This window comes from Mobula hypostoma, chromosome 9 (genome assembly GCF_963921235.1).
Source record: "Mobula hypostoma chromosome 9, sMobHyp1.1, whole genome shotgun sequence".
NCBI lineage: Eukaryota > Metazoa > Chordata > Chondrichthyes > Myliobatiformes > Myliobatidae > Mobula > Mobula hypostoma.
In genome coordinates, this window is record NC_086105.1 from 30,088,511 (window position 1) to 30,110,897 (window position 22,387).

General features: G+C 43.4%; 1 protein-coding gene across 2 annotated transcripts in view; it reads right to left on the reverse strand.

Annotated features, from left to right (window-relative positions):
- Positions 1-22,387, reverse strand: part of LOC134351595 (IQ motif and SEC7 domain-containing protein 3-like) — a 422,303-nt gene that overhangs the window by 175,892 nt on the left and 224,024 nt on the right. For both annotated transcript variants that reach the window (XM_063057957.1, XM_063057959.1), the window contains exon 3: positions 15,508-15,841. In XM_063057957.1, the coding sequence (XP_062914027.1) occupies positions 15,508-15,841 (334 nt within the window). The remainder of the gene's footprint in view (positions 1-15,507; positions 15,842-22,387) is intronic.

The window sequence follows — 22,387 nt, forward strand, 5'->3', positions numbered from 1 at the left end:
TCTTTTGTCCTTACCTACCACCCCATGAGCCTCCACATCCAACATTATTCTCCGCAACCTCTGTCATCTTCAAAGGGATCCTACCACCAAACATATCTCTACCATCCCCCTCACTCTGCTTTCCACAGGAAACGCCCCCTCTATGATTCCCTTGTCCATTTGTCCCTCCCCACTAATCTCCCTCCTGGCACTTATCCCTGCAAGCATCGAAAGTGCTACTCCTGCCCTTTCACCTCCTCCGTCGCCTCCATTCAGGGTCCCAAACAGTCCTTCCAGGTGAGGCAAACTCCATTTGCAAATCTATTGGGGTCATCTATTGTGTCTGAAGCTTCTGACGCAGCGTCCTCTGCGTCAGTGAGTCCCGTTATGAATAGAGGTACCACTTTATTGAGCACCTCCACCCCATCAGCCAAAAGCAGGAACTTCCTGGTACCCAAACACTTTAATTCTGATTCCCAATCCCATTCTGACATGTTGGTCCATGGCCTCCTCTTATGCCATGATGTGGCCTCCCTCAGAGTGAAGGAGGGGCACCTTATATGCCGTCTGGGTAGCCTCCAACCTGATGGCATGAATATCGATTTTTCCTTCTGCTAAAAATAATATCCCCCCCCCCCGCTCTTCTTCTATGCCTCACTCCGGCCCTTTAACTCTTCTCACTTGCCTCTCCCTAGGTCCCCTCCTCCTTCCTTTTTCCTATGGTCCACTCTCCTCTCCTATCAGATTGCTTCCTCTCCAGCCCTTTACCTTTCCTATTTACCTGGCTCCACCTATCTCCTTTTAGCTGACCTCTTTTCCCTGTGTAATGTGAAGGGTTAGTTTCCTTGTCAGTTGAAAGCCTGTTCTACCGTGCCAGTTATCAACTGGCTTGCTCAAAGGATGCAGCAGCTCTTTCTCATTGGTTGCCGTGTGTCCCACAGCACTGGTGTTTGATTTCAGATGCTTCATGCTTTTCTTTGTCTCTGGGCACTTAACTTCACACTGAGGTCACAACCAGTGCTGAAGAACCATTGGAAAAGAACACTGCAGACATAAGAGGGCCCACACACACTCTCAGCTAGATGTCTGTCTGTTGAATGTTTAGTTTTGCAGATTGTTTAACTTGGGTGGTTTGGTTGAATGTTTTACTGTTTGCCTGTAAATAAATGATTAATGTACTAATTCATAATCAGTGTCTTCTGTCTCACTCACCAAACCTGTGAACCTGCTTCATCGTAACACCCTCCCTCCACCTTTTAATTCTGTCAACTTCCCCCTTCCTTGCCAGTTCTGTTGAAGGGTCTTGGTCCGAAACATCGACTGTTTATTCATTTCCATAGATCCTGCCTGACCTGCTGAATTCCTCTAGCATTTTGAGTGTTTTGCTTTCATTTTTAATTTGTGATGTTTCTGATCAAGTCAAGTCAAGTCACTTTTTATTGTCATTTCGACCATAACTGCTGGTACAGTACACAGTAAAAATGAGACAGTGTTTTTCAGGACCATGGTGCTACATGAACAATACAAAAACTACACTGAACTACGCAAAAGAACACAAAACTACACTAGACTACAGACCTACCCAGGACTGCATAAAGTGCACAAAACAGTGCAGGCATTATAATAAATAATAAACAAGACAAAAGGCACAGTAGAGGGCAGTAGGTTGGTGTCAGTCCAGGCTCTGGGTATCAAGGAGTCTGATGGCTTGGGTGAAGAAACTGTTAAATAGTCTGGTCGTGAGAGCCCAAATGCTTCGGTGCCTTTTGCCAGATGCCAATCATCTTTGGACAAAAGAAGCTGCCCCAGTCTAACAAAGTCGAAGAAAGTTCAATAGTTTCAAAAGGTATACTTAATGTCAGAGAAATGTACATAACATACATCCTGAAATTCAAAATACTATGATATGATATATGGGTTTGAAGGAAAAACAAATATTAGGAATCTGTGAGTAATGGATATTCAATGGATGATTTTAAATTAATCATTTAGCTTTGGTGTTCAAAAAAAAAGACATAACTAAATAGATATGAATTTATTTAGGACAAAAATCTGCATGACCAAACCCATAATGAAAAATTATTTTCAGTACTGCAGTTGACATATGGTATGCTCCTAGAGCAATGCCATAGGCTTTGCACTTTGTTATTCAATTAATTTTCATTGATAGGAATCTCTCAACTGAAGAATAGGAGATAAAATCCCTGTCTGCCTTCACTTTTTCACCATCAGCACAGTGCCATTTATCACAACAACAAAAAAATGGTGAAATTAAGACACTTCCTTGGAATTACCTGTACATCGAGTCCCAGCAGAACAGTAACTTCAACTGGCTTGGCCAACACCCACTATTTCATTGTTTCCGATTCCAGTACCAGTCCAGCCTTCACACCACTGTAAAACATCTGCTCATACATTCCTCAGGCAAAAGGGGCAACCCTCATTCTCCAACACAATCAAACAATAGAAGACAGCCTCAATTATAAACACATTCTCTGATATTTCCAACTCTTCTTCTAATGTATTTCCTCATCAATCTTAATTTGCTCTGATTTATACCAAAATACTATGCATTATTATTAAAAATAACTGGGATAACCTCCTTCTAATTTCCATTCACTTTGATCCTTGAGAAGGTCTATTTCTGATAGATTCAAATACTGTGATCCTGCAGCTAATGCAACCTTCCAGTTTTGTAGTTCAGGTATAACTACAGAATTCATGCTTGGGCAAAGATAAAATTGTTAGAAGGCTCAATGAAAGTGGAGCTACCCAATCAATGTGTCACAGTTTATCCTTGTGTGGTTGATCTGGTAGTCGTCTGTCCACAGGGTGCTCAATCTGGCTATAAATACAACACACTTACAGTTAGCTTCATACTGCAGTACTGACTGGAGGCTCATGGCTAGGGGTTAAGGTGAAGGACACTGGAAAAGGTGTGTTTATTGCATTAGGCAAGGCAGCCGCTTAATTCATTAATGAGAGTTACAATTTTCTATTTAAACATGTAACCTGTAAATATTTAGACCTTGCACTAAACATGGATAAATTTTGTTGAAATGTTTTATGCTAAAGCCTTTCATAGCTCAAATATAAAGAATTGATTACTTGCTTACTTCTCTCGGTGTTTTTATAACATTGAATATCTCATCATAAAAATTTTTAGCAACTTTAGCATGAAGGTGGAGCTCCCCCCACTAGGTATTGTTTTAGAACATTATTTTCCATTAAGATAATCCACCTGGACAAATGCAATGATTGGATTTACAGTACTGAGATTCACTGATGTCATCAAACTGTGGCAACATTGTGAGAATGGGATTAGGAATTAGGAATTGGACGGAATGGGTAGGCATGCGATTTAGTGCTAAAAATGTGAGCTACATTCATTCAGTAGTTTTGTTTTTGTCCATGCACTACATGTTTTGCTTATTTTTCCGCTCCATTCAAATGCCCATTTTAGGAGAGAAGTATAGTGAAAGTACAACCTAATCAGCAAATCCTTGGGCATTATCAGGCACATTCAAAGTGGGAGGGTAGTGACGGTGGAAGAACGTCAGGTGGGAGTAAAGTGACAACAGTGACCAGAATCACTGATCTGATGAAGCATCTTTAACTTTGCTTCTCTTTCCACAGATGCTGCCTAACCTGGTGAGTGTTGCCAGCACTTTCTGTTCTAACTTTAGACCTGAACTATCAGTAGGCATGGACAAATACCACACCCACTTTTAACTGACTTCCAATGCAGTTTCTGACAGGCAGGTAGGATTAGAATTGACTGCACTATCAGAATCAAGAAATTAAATTGGCAATTTTGCCATTTACTTAGTCTTTCCAGTATTTTGCACCTAATCCTACCCAAGAACTCTGTCCGGTCAATTAGATTTCTGATATGTGCTCTTCCTGGATGGGCATCAAAAAGAAGTCAGAAAAGTCTGTTTGCTTGGGGAGATTTCTAACATGAATTTCATTATTTTTTTAAATGTGAAGCACACATGACACAGATCAGGTCAAGTTGCTTCTGAATTTTAAAACTTTGCAACCTTTCATTGCCTCAAGGACAAAGACTGGAGTGGTCTGACAGAAATATCAGCACAAAAGGTGATTCCAAAATCATTAGCTTTGATTTCAGTACTACCACAAATCCCCCAATGATTTGATCCCAAAACTATGGCAAGCATTTAATCCAGTGGGGCGGGTGGGCAGAAGCACTAGTCTGGCAGAATGGTAGATTCTGCAGATGTTGGAAATCTTGAGCAGTACAAAACAAAATGCTGGAGGAACTCAGCAAGTCAAGCAGCATCTATGGATGGGAATAAACAGTTAACATTTTGGGTCAAGGCCTTCCTCTTCATCTACAAGTTATTTCATTTTCAGGACTTAAATTAAGCTCTTGCTGAGCAGGTCTCAAGTAGAATTTGATACTTTTGCATCACTGATAAAGTACACCGTCTTTACTTTTATTATTTTCTCTCCTCAGATTCCTCATGCTGATTCAGCAAAGAATCTCCTTCACCAACAGAAAATACATGAAAATTCAATAAAAAATCTATAGCTGCTGAAAATCTGAAATAGAAAGCAGAAAATGATTGCAAACACTTAGCAGATCAGGCAGAAACAGTGGAGCGGGAAACAGAATTCACTTAGTGATGGAACACTAACTCTACCATATTCACAGGTGCAGTATGACCAGCTGTGGTAAACCATGTATATATGTTGTAACTCGGTTACCTGTCTGGACACACCCCTCTGCTGACTGTCCCTGTGGCTCCTCCCACAGAGTCCCGTATAAAGGTGTTCGCCTTGCCCCTCCCCCTCAGTCCGGGGGCAGACACTCACTCTGGAGGTCGTATTGTACAGCGAATAAAAGCCTTTCAGTATTTTACCAAACCTCAGCCTTTTGGAGTAATTGAAGGTGCTTCACCACCTAAGGGTTTTTAAAAGAAAATGCTTTACCTGAGAGGAGTCAGAATCTTTGAAGCCTATAAACATCTTTAGCAAACTAAACCAAATTCAAATACAACCAAAAAATATTTTAACAGGTGCTCAGTCTGGATATTTTGCTTATGTAAAGCTATTAAATTCTTTGACTTCACTCTACATTTTAAAACAGTAATTAAGTTCAGTCTCAAAAGGACACAAAAATAACACATTTTGCATTATATCACATTAGGAGCCCCCAAAAAGATAAGATCCAGCTGATACTGAGCAAGTGAATCAGGATATCAGGGTAAAATCAGGCTGCAGGTGCGGTTCCGATGTCCTCAAGTCTCAACAATGATGAAAATTCTATGAGAAGCTTCCAAGAGGCTCTGATTCAAGAAAAGGGGTGGGGTTATATGGAAAAAAAGACATGGTTGAAGTTCTAGGTCTGGATCAGCTCACTCCAACACAAGAACTTCAGGCCAGTGAACTCGTGTGTAAGTAATCACTTCCTGTGTCACATCCTAGTGAATTGCCTTGGCATTATTGCTACTTATTTGCAATTAGATTCCTGCAGATTGAGTTATTTTCATAATTACTGAAGAGTTTTTAAAAAAAGAAAATCAGAGTTTAGATCACTGACCCTGTTCAAATTAGCAAGCTAAACATGTAAGCTCTAATCATTGTTCAAAAATCTAAACTGGGTAGTCAATGAAAGCTGCCAAGGCAAGGCATGAAAAGCAATTAAATTGTCTAAATTATCCACCGGCTGAGAACGAAAACCCAGCAATGAGGTTTGGAATAATAAAAAGCATGTAAAATTCATAATAATTTAAAAAGAGACTATCAAATTTGCCCATACAGTGGTACTTCCTGGATTCTGATAATGTTTAAAAGGTTTCAATGGAAAAGAAAATTACATAAAGGTTCGGGAATTAATAGAGTGGATTTGAGCTCAATTAATTCCCAGTCCTCACTTTTTGTCACTATCAAAGGGCAATTTTGTCCACGAGTGCAGTTTAAGAGAAGTAATTCGGGTGTACTACAACAATCAAGTAAACCAATAGGTGAATGAAAATAACAACCATCCTATTCGTCTAAGAAGAATAAAAACTGCACAAAACTGATGAGAACATTGGAGGGGGAGCAGCAGGTATTTGTCCACTACCTCACCAGGAGGAAAGGGTAATTGAGATACCAAGATCATACACAGCTGGAGTGAAAAGAGAAGGTGTAAGACATGCAGACACCACTGTCAGCTCAGAAAGAACTACCGCTGTTCTTCAAAGATACGAAGCATGATGTTTCCTTTCCTGCTATTCATACTGAGATGAAAAATAGAAAAGAATTGATGGATAGCACAGTGCAGCCCTCAGTTTCCTGCAGATGGACAGAAAAAGACAAGGCAGAAAGCAAAATTAACCCTATTGGAGGATCTGAAAATGCAGCCATTCATCAGGAAATTCATTCACACTTGTGTGAATGCACTGACTCTTATTCCACGCACTGGCCTTGCATTTCAAATCTTTGATAATCCCCTAAAATTACCAACTCAAATAAAATTACCCCAGCAAATAAGAAGTTATTATATGGGTGCACAATTAAGAAAAATAAAAGAAGTTCCAAAATTGGGATCTCCCCTGGATATTGATCATAGTTGTCCTACTGAGCAGAGAAGAGAATGAGAGCAACAAACTCAAATGTATAACTGGGAATGCCAAACATCAGAATGTCTGCTTATATCACACTGAGCACAGAGCTCTGCATCATGCCCAATATATTGGCAAATAGTGTCAGCACTTGGATGGGAAAATCTAGAGAATTATAAAAGGAATATCTTCTGGATTCCAAAATCTTGGAGCACCATTCTGGTAGTTCTAAGGTCTATGCAGAAATATTTTCCCAACTGTGAAGGGATAAAATTAACTTAAATTCTATAGATCAGTAGTCTTCTGTGCCCTGCAGTCATTTAGTAGTCAAGGAAAGATAACTCAAGATTCCATAACAGAACTCACACAGGCCATCAGATACTGGGGAGATAATGTTAAGAAGTTGTTAAGAAGGTGGGAGGAAAAGATGGCGATGTGACGCAGCTTGCAGCGGCCACTCAGGTGGTGATGTCTGTTATTTGTCAAGTAGGGTGCCGTGCACAATCCTGATTTGATGGAGACGGACGTGAGAGCACAGAGGAACATCTGGTGAAACTTCTGAAATGCCTGCTTCGCTGCTGCTGCTACTGTGTGGTCCAGAATCTCTGGAGGGGAAGGCACCAAGTCCTCGGCTTTGCTTGTTCAGCGGCCAGGGCGGGATCAAAGCACTCAGCAGAGGAGGGTGCTCAGACAGGCTGTGTCGGAGGGGCTGGTCAGAGGCTCGAAGTTTTCGGACAGACTCAGAGTCCGCTGCGGTCGGGTGCTTCCAATGGTGCTGCATCGGCAAGTTTGCGGCGCTTGGAGGTTCATGGCAGGGCGAGTTCCTCCCTTCTGCCACCTGTGTGAGATGATGAGGCTATCCAGACTTTTGAGACTTTTTTTTTTACCGTGCCCATGGTCTGCTCTTTATCAAATTATGGTATTGCTTTGCACTGTTGTAACTATATGTTATAATTATGTGGTTTTGTAAGTTTTAGTCTTGGTTTGTCCTGTGTTTTTCTTGTGATATCATTCTGGAGGAATGTTGTATCATTTTTTAATGCATGCATTTCTAAATGACAATAAACGAGGACTGAGTGTCCACATAATCTAATCTAATCCTGGACTTTTTCCAAGATTCACTAATTTTGAGATTAGGAACATACAATATCTGCCTCTAGGAGATATACTGTTTACTAGCCTGATTTTTCTCTATGTTTCCCTATGGGACTGGCTGAAAAGGTGGTAAATTGCCCAGCCATGTCACTTCAGACAGGGTGGTAAAACTCCAGTGTGTATAATTTCAGTGTACTCACGCAGTTCAGTAAATTAATGAAGAAAATGTCAATCAAGCACCATTTATCAACAACCCACTTATTGCTGCTCAATTTGACTCTCCAGACTTCATCACTACCCTGGTATATATACTGCATGATCAATGGACACCTTATTAGGTACCTCCTCTTTGTGATCTTCTGCTGCTCTAGCCCATCCACTCAAGTTCCAACATGTTGTCCATTCAGAGATGTTCTTCTATACACCACCATTGTTTATTTGAGTTACTGTCGCCACCCTCTCTGCTTGAACCATTCTGGCCATTCTCCTCTGATCTCTCTCATTAACAAGGAGGTTTTTTTTTGTTTTTAATACCATTCTCTGTAAACTGTTGTGCACGAAAATCACAGACGATCAGCAGGTTCTGAGATACTCAAACCACCCCATCTGGCACTAACAATCATTCCACACTCAAAGTCACTTAGATCACATTTCTTCCCTATTGTGATGTTTGAACTGAACCCCTTATCCATGTCTGCATGCTTTTATGCATTGAGTTGCTGTCACATGATTGGCTCATTAGATATTCGCATTAATGAAACAGGTGTACCTAATAAAGTGGATTCTTTAATTTTATTTAGAGATACACCATAGTAACAAGCCCTTCCAGCCAAATGAGTCTTTACCACACAATTACACCCAGAGTAATTGGAGAATGGCTATGTTGCTGTTGAAGACCTGACTTCAGAAAGCCTTTATTGCCAGGTGCATGGTGCAACATACTCCATAGCTAGATCTGTACCTTCAGTAACAATTCAGAGGATCAATACCATCCAGACCAAACTGCTGCCTTCATAGTTTCTCCAGTAAGCCTCTCAAAATTAGTTCCCCCCAACTGGCATATTGTGACTGTTGTATGTACCATCCACAAGTTGGACGCTGCAACTCTCCGTGTCTCCTGTAACAACACATTCCTCATCCCCAGAATTGACCAAATTGAAAGAAGAGGGAAGGGAGTTCCCTTCAGATCAAACACCAGACTATGGTAAAATAAAACAAAAACTTCTGTTCACAGTTGTTGGATCATGATCCTAGAAGCATTCATCTTGTAGCATTACTAGTTTATAAAGCCATGTCCTGCAACACCACTGTGTGTCCGGGATTATAGAAGACACTTGACCCAATAGCAGAGCCGCGGAGACTATTTAGTGACAAACAATAGCTTTAATATTAAACTGGAAAATCACAAGCCACAAGGGTCCAGAAAATAAGAGAGAACAGATACTGAACATGACTAGACAGCAAGGTACCTGAAGGCTAGGAGCAACTGGTTGAGGCTGGCTGGCTTGATGGGCAAACAAGAACTGTGAAAGAAAGCTAGGTTTATATAGGCTGCAGGTGATCAGCTGGAAATGAATGGCAGATGTCTCCTGTGGAGACTAGGAGGTGCCTGTCTCAATGGCCAGCACTCAATAGCCCAGAATGATCCTTATGGGTCCAGTGGACTCCTCGATGAGCAATGGATCCAAGAATGAACTGGATGGCAACTGGAGATGGTAGGTGTTGAAGAAGTTACCTTATTTTACTGTAAGGGAATTTACCTTGTTATCAAACAGAAAGGAAGACACATACCTCGGTATATGCTTAACCTTTTAATATGTGATCACGGAGAGCTACTTCAAGACTCTGCCAAAGTCAAGTTACATTCTTAAATTTATACAGTAAATTCTGGGCAATAGCCAACAGCTAAACATACTTGGTCAGTGATTTCAAGAAGCTATCAGCCAGTCTAAAATGTTTCTGTGTGGTCCACATACAGTTCCTCTATTAGGCAACAGATTCAGACAAAGTTCAGCAATACCTCATTATTGGCATGAGACAGACAGGCTGTAAGTCACTTTGTTTCTCGGACAAAGGTTAGCAATACCTCGTTATTGGTAAGACCTATTGTTATCTAGTGCAAGCAAGACAGAGTCTGTCTTATTCCATCACCCTCATGACCCAGCTCTTGGGCAAAACTTAGCTAGTCAGGCTTGACAACAGAATTTAATTTTCTTTCACAGTAAGTGACTGAATTAATGAGATGTGTAATGGTGAAGGGATGAATGAACCAGAGTGAAAGTTCGCAGGAGATGGCGTGCAGGGGCAGATCTTGAGTGGACAGGCAGGCATGTTCCCCCGGGCTGTAGTAGTCTGGCTGGCTGCCACCAGCACTTGCCCTGGCTGCAGCAGGCATCGTTGGCAGCTTAGATGGTCCTCCGTGCCCTATTCTAGCAGCAACAAATCACCAAGGCCCCAGTGAACATGACCTCCCAATTGTCTCCTCTGTGGGTTGGTAGCCATGAAGCACTTTAAAGGGTGACATACCCATGAAAGAGGAGATGTGTCGATTGTGGGACAGTTCAGCCCAGAGCAGATACTTCTTCCATGTAGAAGTGCTAGAGGTGACAAAACGTCACAGAAGCATCTCCAGAGGACAAACTCACTGAGGTGCGGAGGAGAGAGCAGAAGGCTTGTCAGAAGTGGGAGATGAATTGTGAGCTGCAGTCCAACACGGGGAAAACCGTGGAGGCAAGCTACATGTTGGAGAACCAGGTCCACCATCAGTGGCTGGCAGAATTTTGGGGAGGGCAATGAAGTTCGCCCCATTGCTGAACTGGTCCACCACTGACGCAATCACCGTGGCTCCATCAGGAGGTGGCAAATCTGTGATGATGTGGGATCACGGGTTTTGAGAGACTGATAGGGTCATGGGAGTCCAGGGGGCTGCTAGTTGGAGAAACTGGTCTGGGCACATAGAGGGCAGGAAGCAACAAACTGACATACATCTGTGATCATGGTGGGCCACCAGAACTGGCATCACAGAAAATCCATGGACTGTTGTGCATCTAAATGGCCAGAGAGGGGTGAGGAGTAGGCCCACTGGTGTGCTTCAGACCACAGCCCCCAGCACATATATGTGGTTGTCAAGTGTGTCGGCTGGAGCAGGTTTGTGTTGTAGGGCCTGGTAAATCTTCTTCTCAAGATTCCAGATGATCAGGACGAGGATCTACGAGGATGGAAAGATGCACTGAGGGCCAATCTCTATTTCAGCTGGGTCAAACTGTTGTGACAGGACGTCCGCCTTAGTGTTCTTGGAGCCAGGTCAGCAGGAGATAGTGAAGTTGAATAGCTCACAGAAGAGAGCCCAGCGAGCCTGGCGTGGGTTGAGTTGTATGGGTATGAGGTTCTGGTGGTCAGTCCAGATCAGGAATGGCTCAGTGTTTCCCACCTGCCAATGTCCTTATTCCTCCAAGGCTCATTTAATGGCAAGGAGCCTGTCTCCTACTCCATTATGGCGTTGAACGTGCATGAGAGGAAGGCACAAGAATGTGTCTTCTTGTCCAGTCCCCGCAGGGAGAGGACAGCCCCGGCACACAGGTCAGAGGCGTCCACCTCTACCACAAAAGGGCCGGGGGGGATCAGATGGTGGAGAGTGGGAGCGGTGGTGAAATACCTCTTGAGTTTCTCAAAGGTGTGGTCCACAACAGCAGATCAGGTTATCTGTAAAGTAGGTGATTTGGTGAGGGAGATGAGAGGATCAGTGAATTGGCTGTGGTTCCTGATGAAATGGCAGTAGAAGTTGGAAAAACTAGGAATCACTGTAGTCAGGACCATTCAATGATGGTGCACACTTTCTCTGGGTCCATGGTTATGCCTTGGGATGAAAGGTCGTAACCCAGGGATGAAATGACTATGGTTTAGAACTGGCATTTTTCTAACTCGCAGTACTGCTGCTTTTCGAGTAGATGCTGAAGGACTGAAGGGAGGTGACAAAAGAGGTTTTGGGGCTGCTTGGAGAAGATGAGGATGTTGTCAGTGTAGATGAACACACATCGGTGTAGCATGTCTCGGAGGATATCGGATTGAAGGCTTGGAAAATAGCTGGACCATTCGAAAGTCCTAAAGGCTTTACCAAGTATTTGTAGTGGCCAGTGGATGTTATGAACGTCACATCATTCTCCTGGCAGATGCAGATCAGGTCATACATGGTCCATAGATCCAATATGGTCAAGATCTGGGACCTATGGAGAGCTTTGAACACACTATGCATTGAGGGGAGAGGAGAGCAGTACTTAATGGTGATTTTGTTGAGTCCAGATGCCCACTTTTCTTTTTGACAAAGAAGATTCTTGCACCTGCTGGGAATGGGATGGTCGAATGAAGCCACGCTGAGGCGCTTCAGCGATGTAGTCACTCGAGGCTTGGGTCTCAGGAGGGGAGAAGCCTCAGATAGCCTCAGGGAGGGGTGGTGCCTGGGAGAAGGTTGATCATTCAGTCGTGTGGTCTGTGAGGCAGCAGAGTTCTGGCTTCCCTTTTACTGAAGGCAATGGCTAAGTCATGGTATTCCTGTGGGAGTTCAGTGGGGTGAAGTTGCAGGCAGGTGGTCCAGCAGGTGGGTCCTCAACTCGGTTAAGAACTGGATGACCAGGAGAAATGAGGGTCATGAGTGGAGAGCCAAGGGTAACCCAGGATGAAAGGAGTGTTGGGTGAGTCAATAAGGAGGAAATGGATGGACCTGCGGTGCTCCCTGATGCTTATGTGCACAGGCTTTGTGTGTGTTCTGACCATCCCATCCCAGAAGCTGTGAGAGATAAGCTGGATTGGAAATCCAAGGTGCACACACAGAGTCCGGTCTTGAAAGTTGCCTGCTGCACTAGAATGTACCAGAGCCTGTGAAGATCAGGGTGCAGAGGAGGACAGAAAAGGTGAGTCAGGCTGTAGCGCTGGAACGAGTGGCTGGTGGCAGGGCAGCGGGTCTTAGCTGAAGGCACCTGCAGCTCCTCATCTCTACCTGTTTGCTGGATGCAGTGGGCATTTGATGTGTGGGTGATTTGAGGGTGCAGTAAGCATACAAGTTGCTTCTCCACAGATGCTCACGTTTTTAGGGGGTGGGGGTGCTGGTTAAAAGACTTCTCCCTAAATGAGTGGGTTCTGGGTCTGGAGGTGTCGCTTATAGGGGTCCTGCAGCCTGAAATGGTTCTGGAAACGGAACTCGGATTCTGGAGGGCCATTCAAAAAGACACATCAATATGGAGGGCAAGAGTGATGAGGCTTTCGAGGTTGGTGGATACCTCCCAGGTAGACAGCTCATCTTTCAAATGTTCCAAGAGGCCATTATAGTAATAGGCCAGCAACACTCTGCATTCCAGCCATACTCTGCCGGGAGGGTCCTGAACTCCACAACGTAACCCAGCACTGAGCATGAGGTTTGACACCTCTTCCATTCCACTCCCCAGCAGTGAATTCCCCATATTGATCGCAGATGACGGTCTTATTATCCCAGTTATCAGTGGCCCAGGTCAGCGCTCGTCGGTCAAGAGAAGGATGATGACGACAATCTTGGCTCAATCTGGAGAATACAGAGATGGCTGGAGCTCGAAGTGTAAGACACACTGGAACAGAAATTGCGGCATTGGGTTGGGGATCCGTCAAAGCATTTGGGCACTGGAATCCTGAGCTCTGAGGGAGAAGGTTGTCTGGCACAGGGCTGCAGTTAGAAGGCAGAGAATTAACTGAGATGGGTGAGCAAATAGTCAATGGTTTTCTGCTGCTTCAGGATCATGTATTTGTGTTGGCAGATCACCTCCTTCAGCAAACTCTGCTGTGTCAATTGCTGATTCACCCATCTTGTCAGCGAATGTAGAGGAGGCTTGACCCAAAAGGAAGCAGTGGAGGTGATTTAACAGCAAGCTATAACTTTAATAATAAGCTGCAAAATAACAAGTCAAGAAGGGCCACAAAACAAGAGGGAACAGATTGTGCAGGCCTGACACTGCGACCTTGCATATTGCCATACCCAATTTACTGGTGACTTAATAGCAGTACACTATCCATACTTAACCATAAATTTTTTGATAATTTGTGCACTTTATATAGACAGACTTCAGAAAGATAGGAAAATCAGAAGTAGTACATCAAGCAAAAATATAACCAAAATGTATAGTGGAGCACAAGCACCTACATGCTCCCCTCCAAGGCACACATCATCCTGTCACTTACTTACAGTATTATGACAGTATATGGTGGCTATTCTGCCCATCAGATATATGCCAGCTCCAGGGTGAACAATCCCATTATTCCCATTCTTCCTCTCCTTAGTTTCCTCACAGCTCTGCAACATATTCTCTCCTGTCATCATTCCTGGATTTAAATCCTGAAATTACCTTTCCCAGCAATACTGCGGGAAAACTCCTACCAGAAGGGCCGCAATAGTTCAAAGGGGCGACTTACTGCCATTTCTTAAGTCAGTTAGGAATGGACAGTAAATGTTAGTCTTAGTGGTAATACCCTCATATCAAATAATGATTTTTAAAGAAAATTCTTTTTGTTCTTATCCAGAAAGCACAATGTTAATATAGTCACGTCCTTTGTCAGCAGTGATCCTCAACGCCATACTTAGCAACAAATAATTGCAAATGAAAAACATTAAATCTCTCAAGCTGAGTATGGTACCATGAAGATTATGTCTAAAAAAACAGAATCATCAGCTATTGAACATTTTTTTTATCAGCTGTGTGTTATGAAAATACATTCAGGATCTGGAACAACCTTCAACAACTGAATAGATTTCACTGATGGAAAACCAGCATGAAGTGGTCCCTCATGAATTATGAACTAATCAGTGGTAGAATGCAAATAAGTGTTTTCACACTTCATCAATGACCTACCTTTTTCCAAGATCACTAACAAGGAAGTTTATTAACCAGCACTTATTTTGAATACTGACAGGTCAAGAATTAGACCTCTAATCAATTACATTTTTATGTGCATTCAATGCCCAGGGACCACCGGCTCCTTTTCTCGGCATATCAAGGTGAGACTTCAGTAGTGCAAAATATACATTTTTTTTTGTCTTGTCAGCCACAAGCACCCAGATCAAGTGCAGCACGATTCATTTCAGAGCATTTCTGCTTCTTCACAGCCACAGATATCTCCACCCAACACCTCCTCCCCCTCCCCCACAGCGAGACAGTATATTCCACCCTCGTCTTTCCAAACAAAGTAGGAAGTTTGGTTGTTGCTACGTTCTGCACGGTGATGTATGGGGATCTCACCATGCCATGATTTTTTTTTAAATACCCAGGATATCGGGGTATCTTGTTGGTGTTGACCTATTCATTTCTGGAATCTGGGTGACAGCAACAGGACCAGCATTGATTGCCAATGGGCGATAAATGGAAGGAGACTGCTGTAAACCACTCCATTTTACTCAATATCATCATAAGGTTAGTAGAACTGTACACGGCACCATACAGTTCTGATGGCCATTATTTAGCAATAAATGTCATTCCAGTGAAGGGTTAGACATTGGGGTTCAACAATGTGATTGTATTTTGGTCAAACCAAAGGCAGCTAAATAATACGGCTTTTTGAGTAGTAATTAGATAAACTAACTCACCAAAATAAATTAAATAAAGAAAACTGATCAAAAAGACATAATTGTTGTTACTGCGAAAATTTCAGATCTCCTAATTTTTATCATAATGATCAATCTGTAAGTAAGCAAGGTAATATGTCACAGGGTTTGGAAAAATCACTTTATAAAAAGGTGCATTTTTGAATGATTCATGCCCAATTTTTCTTTATATCCAGCATAAGCTTTAATTGTTTTTTTACTTGTTCTGCATTTCAGATATATTCGACCAGATGTTTTGAATACCTGCTTATTTTTCAGATCCAGAGACAATTCATAATCAGAGGCTGGCAAGTGTGAGCAAGCTGCTGTCCCTTTGCTCCGCTGCATCCTCATCGGAGAAGCAGTGTGGTGCAAGCTGGCTTTTTGCAGTATAGTGCTGGAGACGGGAGTAGCACGGCATGGCTTTCCCTCCTTGGCTTCAGCTGATGGGCATTTCACTTGGTGAGGAGCATTGTCTATACAGGCCCCATCTGAACTGACTCCACTGGAAACGTTGATTTCACATTCACTTGGGATCTTCACAGGACCATCTGCCTCAGAGTTAATGGATTTGCCTCCAGGAGAGTTCGTTTCATTACTGCAAAAATAAGTTGAGACACATGCTGTTAGTAACAGGCTTCACACAGTGGCAGGCAGCAGCCTCTTCACCATTTTCCCCTTTGATTCACGTGGAAGGTGGCTGCACATGGAAAGATCAATTTATAATTACAACAGACAGTTGGAAAGCTGCAATTCTTGAGGTGGCAAATGAAGAAGAATTGGATTTAAACTCAAACAACAAGTCTGAATGTATTAAACTGGATAGCATTTTAATCTAGCTAGCAGATAGGATCAAATTGCTGACATTTCTACATTCTTTCCAATTTTACTTATGGCCCCTGTCAATTAAGATTAAAGTTGGAAATGCTTAGATCAAGCAACCAACTTCACTCATATACTTCCCGCCTGTAAATTATTAAAATTACTGCCATTTTCTGCAAGTCCAATTGAATGATCAGAGCGAAATGCTGGTTGAAATTATAATTAACTAAAACCATTGATAATCTTGAAAGACTTACCTTTGGCGGTTAATTTCTATTGATTTGCTTTCTGTACCTTTCTTTGAAATTAATACAACTATTTGGCACACTGCTTCCATTATGTCTTATGATTGACCTCTGTGATGAAATGGAGCCTTTCACAATATGACAAGGATGCAAGTTTTTGCACATTATTTGAGACCAGGCACCAACATGCACAGAAGCTATATCTAGTGTTAAAACATGGAATTGATCCAGCATTAACAAAGAGTTCTGAACACTTTTACCCACTTGGGTTTAGAAGTTGTACAACCACAAATTTTATTTTGTTAAAACTATATCAAAGAAAACCCTAACATTGCTTGTAAAGGTAGTATAAGGAATGAAAACTTTGATTGTAAAATTCACAGAACAACATTGGTTTCCCTGTGTAATGCTAAAACTGACATTGTTGATTTCAATGTGATGTTTACTAGAAATGTGTTATGTCTCCATATGTAGCCCAATAGGTGCGATCTTCACAGTCAGTTTTAAGGGATCATTACAATATAAGCCATACTCTTCTAGCAGAATGATATATATTCCTATGACAGGAAAGTGTTCTCAGTATCAGAGAGACTTAGACAGGTTTGTGAACCACAGCAGACATTTGTACTTGAGGGCCATGAAACCCTCCAGGACTACAGCAACGCACTCCTAGGATGAGCCTGCCTGGGAGATCTCTGTGAGTATCTGTGCAAACTGCTGGGAAGCTTGTGATGGATCCAGATGCTCAAGCCTGCTCCGTGTCTCCAATGGGCTGAAGGAAAAGTAGATGAATTGTCCTCTTCTTGAATGTAGAGACTGGGAGACCACTGTCATGCAGCAGTGTGTAGCAAGCAGTGAGATGCAGCAGAGATCAACAACAGAGTGTAGTAGCTATCTCCAGTCCTGTCAGTATAACGTCTGCACATTCTTGTGACTACAGAGGTCCTTTATTCTGTCTGGGTAGCCTCCATGCTGATGGCATGAACATTGTCTTCTCTAACTTCTGTAAATGCCCCTCCTCCCCTTCTTACCCCATCTCTTACTTACTTACTTACTTATTTATTTATAAATTTATTTATTTATTTACCCCTTTTTTTTCTCTCTCTGTCCCTCTCACAATAACTCCCTGCCTGCTCTCCAGCTTCCTCTGGTGCTCCCCTCCCCCTTTCCTTCTCCCTTGGCCTCCCATCCCATGATCCTCTCCCTTCTCCAGCCTTGTATCCCTTTTGCCAATCAACTTTCCAGCTCTTAGCTACATCCCTCCCGCTCCTGTCTTCTCCTATCATTTCGGATCTCCCCTCCCCCTCCCACTTCCAAATCTCTTACTATCTCTTCTTTCAATTAATCCTGACGAAGGGTCTCGGCCCGAAATGTCAGCTGTGCTTCTTCCTATGGATGCTGTCTGGCCTGCTGTGTTCCACCAGCATTCTGTGTGTGTTGCTTGAATTTCCAGCACCTGCAGATTTCCTCGTGTTTGGGTTCTTTCTTGTGTTGGATTATTGTAATGAGTTATTAATTGTCAGTGTAGGCTCAGTGGAAGGAAGGGCCCATTGAGACAGTACGGCTCTTTAAAGTCACAGATTAATACAGCCCAAAACAAATCATCCATGCAACCAGGGTGCTAGTCCCATTTGCCTGCACCATATCCCTCTAAATCTGGGGTTCCCAACCTTTTTTTACAGTATGCAATGGATACCAACCATTAACTGAGGGGTCCATGGATTCCAGGTTGGGAACCTCTGCTCTAAATCCTTCCTTTCCTTCTGGTTGTTTGGAGCACAATACTTCACTTAGTCTCTGACTGACATGATATTAAACACTCATATACGCAGTCTGAAAGTTTGCAAAGCACATAATGAAAGATCCCTTCTCTCATATTTGACCAGAATCTCCAAAAGTACCATCATGTCTGTATGATTGTTTTGCAAAGAGGTGCTCAAACATTTTGGAAAATTTCACAGCCTCCTTGCTGTTTAGCTCTTTTACTAAAATTAATCTTCTGAAGGGGTCTTAAAATCTGCGGCCCATTTAATATGAGGTCATCTACCCAAAGCTCTGCTGTATATTTAAAATGTTTATAACAGAGAGGGGAACATTTAGTAACCTACCAAGCTGTACACCATTGGGATATGTAAGGAAATGAGTGCACCAAATGAAGCCGAGCTAATGCCAATCTTCAGAACTACCTTCATCCCCCCCACTATTCAAGTCAAAGCCCTGTTTATATATGATGAGGCTTTTAGTCTCTACATCCTTTCTGCATTGAGTTTCAGACTCTCACCAACCTCCATGTGAATCTCTTTTGTTCCTCACCCCACTAATCCGTCTACCAATTACTTTAAATCCATCCTCTCTCACATTGTAGATAGCGGCCAAGGAAATTAATCCACACTTATTTGCAGGTTCCCGATAGTTAAGTTTCTCCTCAGCCTCTTGGAAAACCACAAAAACAATCCAGTTTCTGAGTGCTGTTGTTTCACAGCTCCAAGGGCCTGGGCTCAGTCCTCACTACAGGTGCACTCTGTGCAGATTTTGCACGTTTCCTCCATTCCTGGGGTGTACTGGTTTCTTCCCAAATCCCAAAGGTACACAGCCTACTTATATTACTTCATATAGAGCAGAGTGATGTCAAGAGTAATCAAAGGTAAATTCATGGGTGTGTGTGAAGAAGGAGATGCAATTTTATAGGGAAATAAGGTGAAAGGCTAAAATCATTGCCTCTCGCATCCGTCTGTATAATCTTATTCAAATTTTCCTTGTCATTAACATTTTCCAGTCCTGGTAACATCACTGCAAATTTTCTCAGCATCCATTTCAATGCAAGCAATGTAATTTAGGCTGTAAATGAAGACAATTTTCAAGTTAAGGATGTCCTCTGGGCACCCCTGTCTATTAGATTGCTCTGGAGGGAAAATAGAATTACAACAAGCTTCAAACTCTGGACCTCTGTACCTCCCTCTGCAACTTGACTTCCTTATCAGAAGTTCACACTCAGCGGAGATCAGTAATAACACCTCCTCCTCGATGACACTGAATACAAGTGCACCTCAAGGACGTGTGCTTAGTCCGTTGCTGTATTCTCTGTTTGACAAAGCAGAGTTCAAACACCATCTATAAATTCAACAGTTTCACCACGGTTGTTGACAGAATCTCAGATGGCAACAAGAGGCATATGGGAGTAAATAGATAAGCTGGTTTAGTGGTGTCACAACAACAATCTCACACTTGTTGCCAACAAGACTGAGGAACAGACGGTGAACTGGAAGTGTAAGGCAGGAGAACACACACTAGACCTCATGGAGGGATCAGCGATGGAAAGGGTGAGCACCTTCAAGTTACTGGTGTCAACACAACATCTCAAAGGGTCTATCTTGGGTCCAACACATTCAGGCAGTCATGAAGAAAGGACACTAATGGCTCTACTTCATTAGGAGTTTGAGGAGATTTGGTATGACTCTCGCAAATTTCTACAGAGGTACAGTGCAATGGAAGGGATTCTGTCTGACTGCATCACAGGATTGAAAGAGGCTGCAAAGAGTTGTAGAGTCAACCAGCTCCATCATTGGTACAACCTTCCCCATCATCACGGATGTCTTCAAGAGGAAATAACTGAAGTGTGTGGCATCTATCATTAAGGACCATTGTCATCCAGACACGCTTTCTTCTCATTATTTCCTTGGAGATGAGGTTCAGGATCTGAAACCCCATACTCAAAGATTCAGGAACAGTTTCTTCCCCACAACCACCAGATTTCTAAGTGAACCATGAATGCATAAGCACTACCTTATTATACACTTCAGCACTATATATTTACTTATAGTATTTAACGTCTTGTACTTCACTGTTGCAAAACAACAAATTTCACAACATATGTTAGTGACAATAATCCTGATTCTAATTCTGATAAAGTATTCAAGAAAAAATAAAACATACAAGACATTTGTATCTGACAATCTATTTTGCACTTGTATATTGATAACCAAACACAAACATTCTTATAGTCTCACCTAATCTTTTGGGATTAGAAAAGCATCACGAGGGAGGTGCAAAGAAACCCATGTGTATTGTTGTGACTCCCCTGTGGACTCTGCAGCCAGAAGTGGAAACCATTTCTGTGCCTGTCAAGGTAATCACTGCCTTGAGCTAATAGTTTGTGGATCGTCTCAGCCAATAATTAGAGACTGTCCAATTTAACAACAGCCAATGAATATATACATTATAGTAGAAGACATGTCTTTTGTGCAAGTTAGATAGGTCAGTTATCCCTCACTCTTTGAGTGGGATTTGCAGCCCCGGGAGGAGTGGAGCACAGTAAAGGAAGCGACCAAAGCTCCTTACCAGAGGACCTTGGTCACAGGTGTGTACGATGGCAGCAGTGACCCACTGGAGGGTTATAGGTTAACCACAGCCATCGTGGGGTACTTAGTTAAAGCAGCAGCTCCCCATTGATAGGGATTGCTGTTGGCCTTATTGGGACCAGTGATAGGGGATACTGTACATACCACCATCAGATTACTGTAAGTATCACAGTACGTGGGCGACGATCCCTGTAGTTGGGTGCATGAGTTAGACAAGCAGACTGGGATGGAGTGCCCCACGCTCATAGTCGCACCCTACGGGATGGGTACGGCTGCAGCTATCCGGGATACATGGTACCATACATATAACACCTTAATAGCCTGGACAGGCACACTTAAGGGCCGGCGCAGTAAGAGGTGTATCACAGAGGCAGAAAGGCTCTGGGTGATAGCCTTTCCCCTTATCTCTGATAAGATGCAGGGGCCCAGCCAGAATGTCATATTCCTTGGCATACAGTGGCATTCTGGGTAGCAGGAGATACCAGATTGGGCCAAGCACAAGATCTTGGGTGCTGCAGTCTCCACCTCCAAAGAGAAGACCCAGCACTTTGAGGGACTCCTGGGATATTGGCATCATGACATTCCTCACTCGTACCATGTCTCCCAGAGAAAGACTGCCTTCCAATGGGGTCCTGAGCAGTAGGTGGACTTTGAAACCTCCAAGCAGGAGTGGGCTGTGGAGTGGGGGATTCTGCGAGTGTTCCACATTTGCTACTACCCACAGGCGGTAGGACTGATCGAGAGCATGAGCGGGCTGCTGAAACAGCAGATTTAGTTATTAAACCCCAACTACACCTTTCAGGGATGGCTGAGAATGCTGCAGCAGGCAGGGGACAACCTGAACTCCCAACCTGCAGGCCCCGGAAGGCCCCTGATGTCCCAAGAGTGTCAGATCCTCCGAGAGTGGACGAGTGGGGGTTGGAGGAGGAATCAGGGAAGGACTAGGTGCAGCACCCACAGGGGCCACCAGAGTGCGGGGAGGGCGTGGTTCGTGGATCGTGGTGGGTGGTGTTACTGGGGGAACGGGGAAGAGTCTGTCTAAATACCCAGCAGCTAACCAGGAGGGAGTGAGTGGGTCTCCCTACATTACAGAACGGCAGATAGCAGTGGCGACAATGGTGATCGGTGTGAGGTTCTACGACGGACGGCACAGGGATACGTGAACCACACCAACGCTTCCAACTGCTGGATCTCTGTGAGGGCACCAGCACACGGTGCTGCTGATGCAGATCCTCTTTAACAAAGGAAAACAGGACTGCTGGAGGAACTCGTCCAGCTTCTCAAGTTTTGGTATTCTGTTTTGGGGAAGGCAGGATGGAGCAGTCCATTCTGGCCAACTATGCCCCACTCTATGGGAATGACCTGAAAGGACCTGAGTCTCAGTAACCCCCGGTGGAGTAAGTGTTTTAAGGGCTGGTACTTCCCCACTTATGGGTTGTCTAATCCATTACTCTGCCAACAGGGAAGGGGAAGGAGTGTTGGCCCAGGAAGTATGATGAGCACAGGTCAGCGGGGCACAGTGAGAGTGGGGGAGTGGTGTCCTGGGATGGATGTGTCAACACCAGATAGTGCTGTTAAGGTGAGCACTCCCTGAATGCTGACACGTGCGTACTGGATCTGTGGTGCCCGTTCTCCCCGTGGCACCCTACGGGATGGGTACGGCTGCTGCTATCCGGGATACATGGTACCGTACATATACCACAGGCACACTGGAGGGCC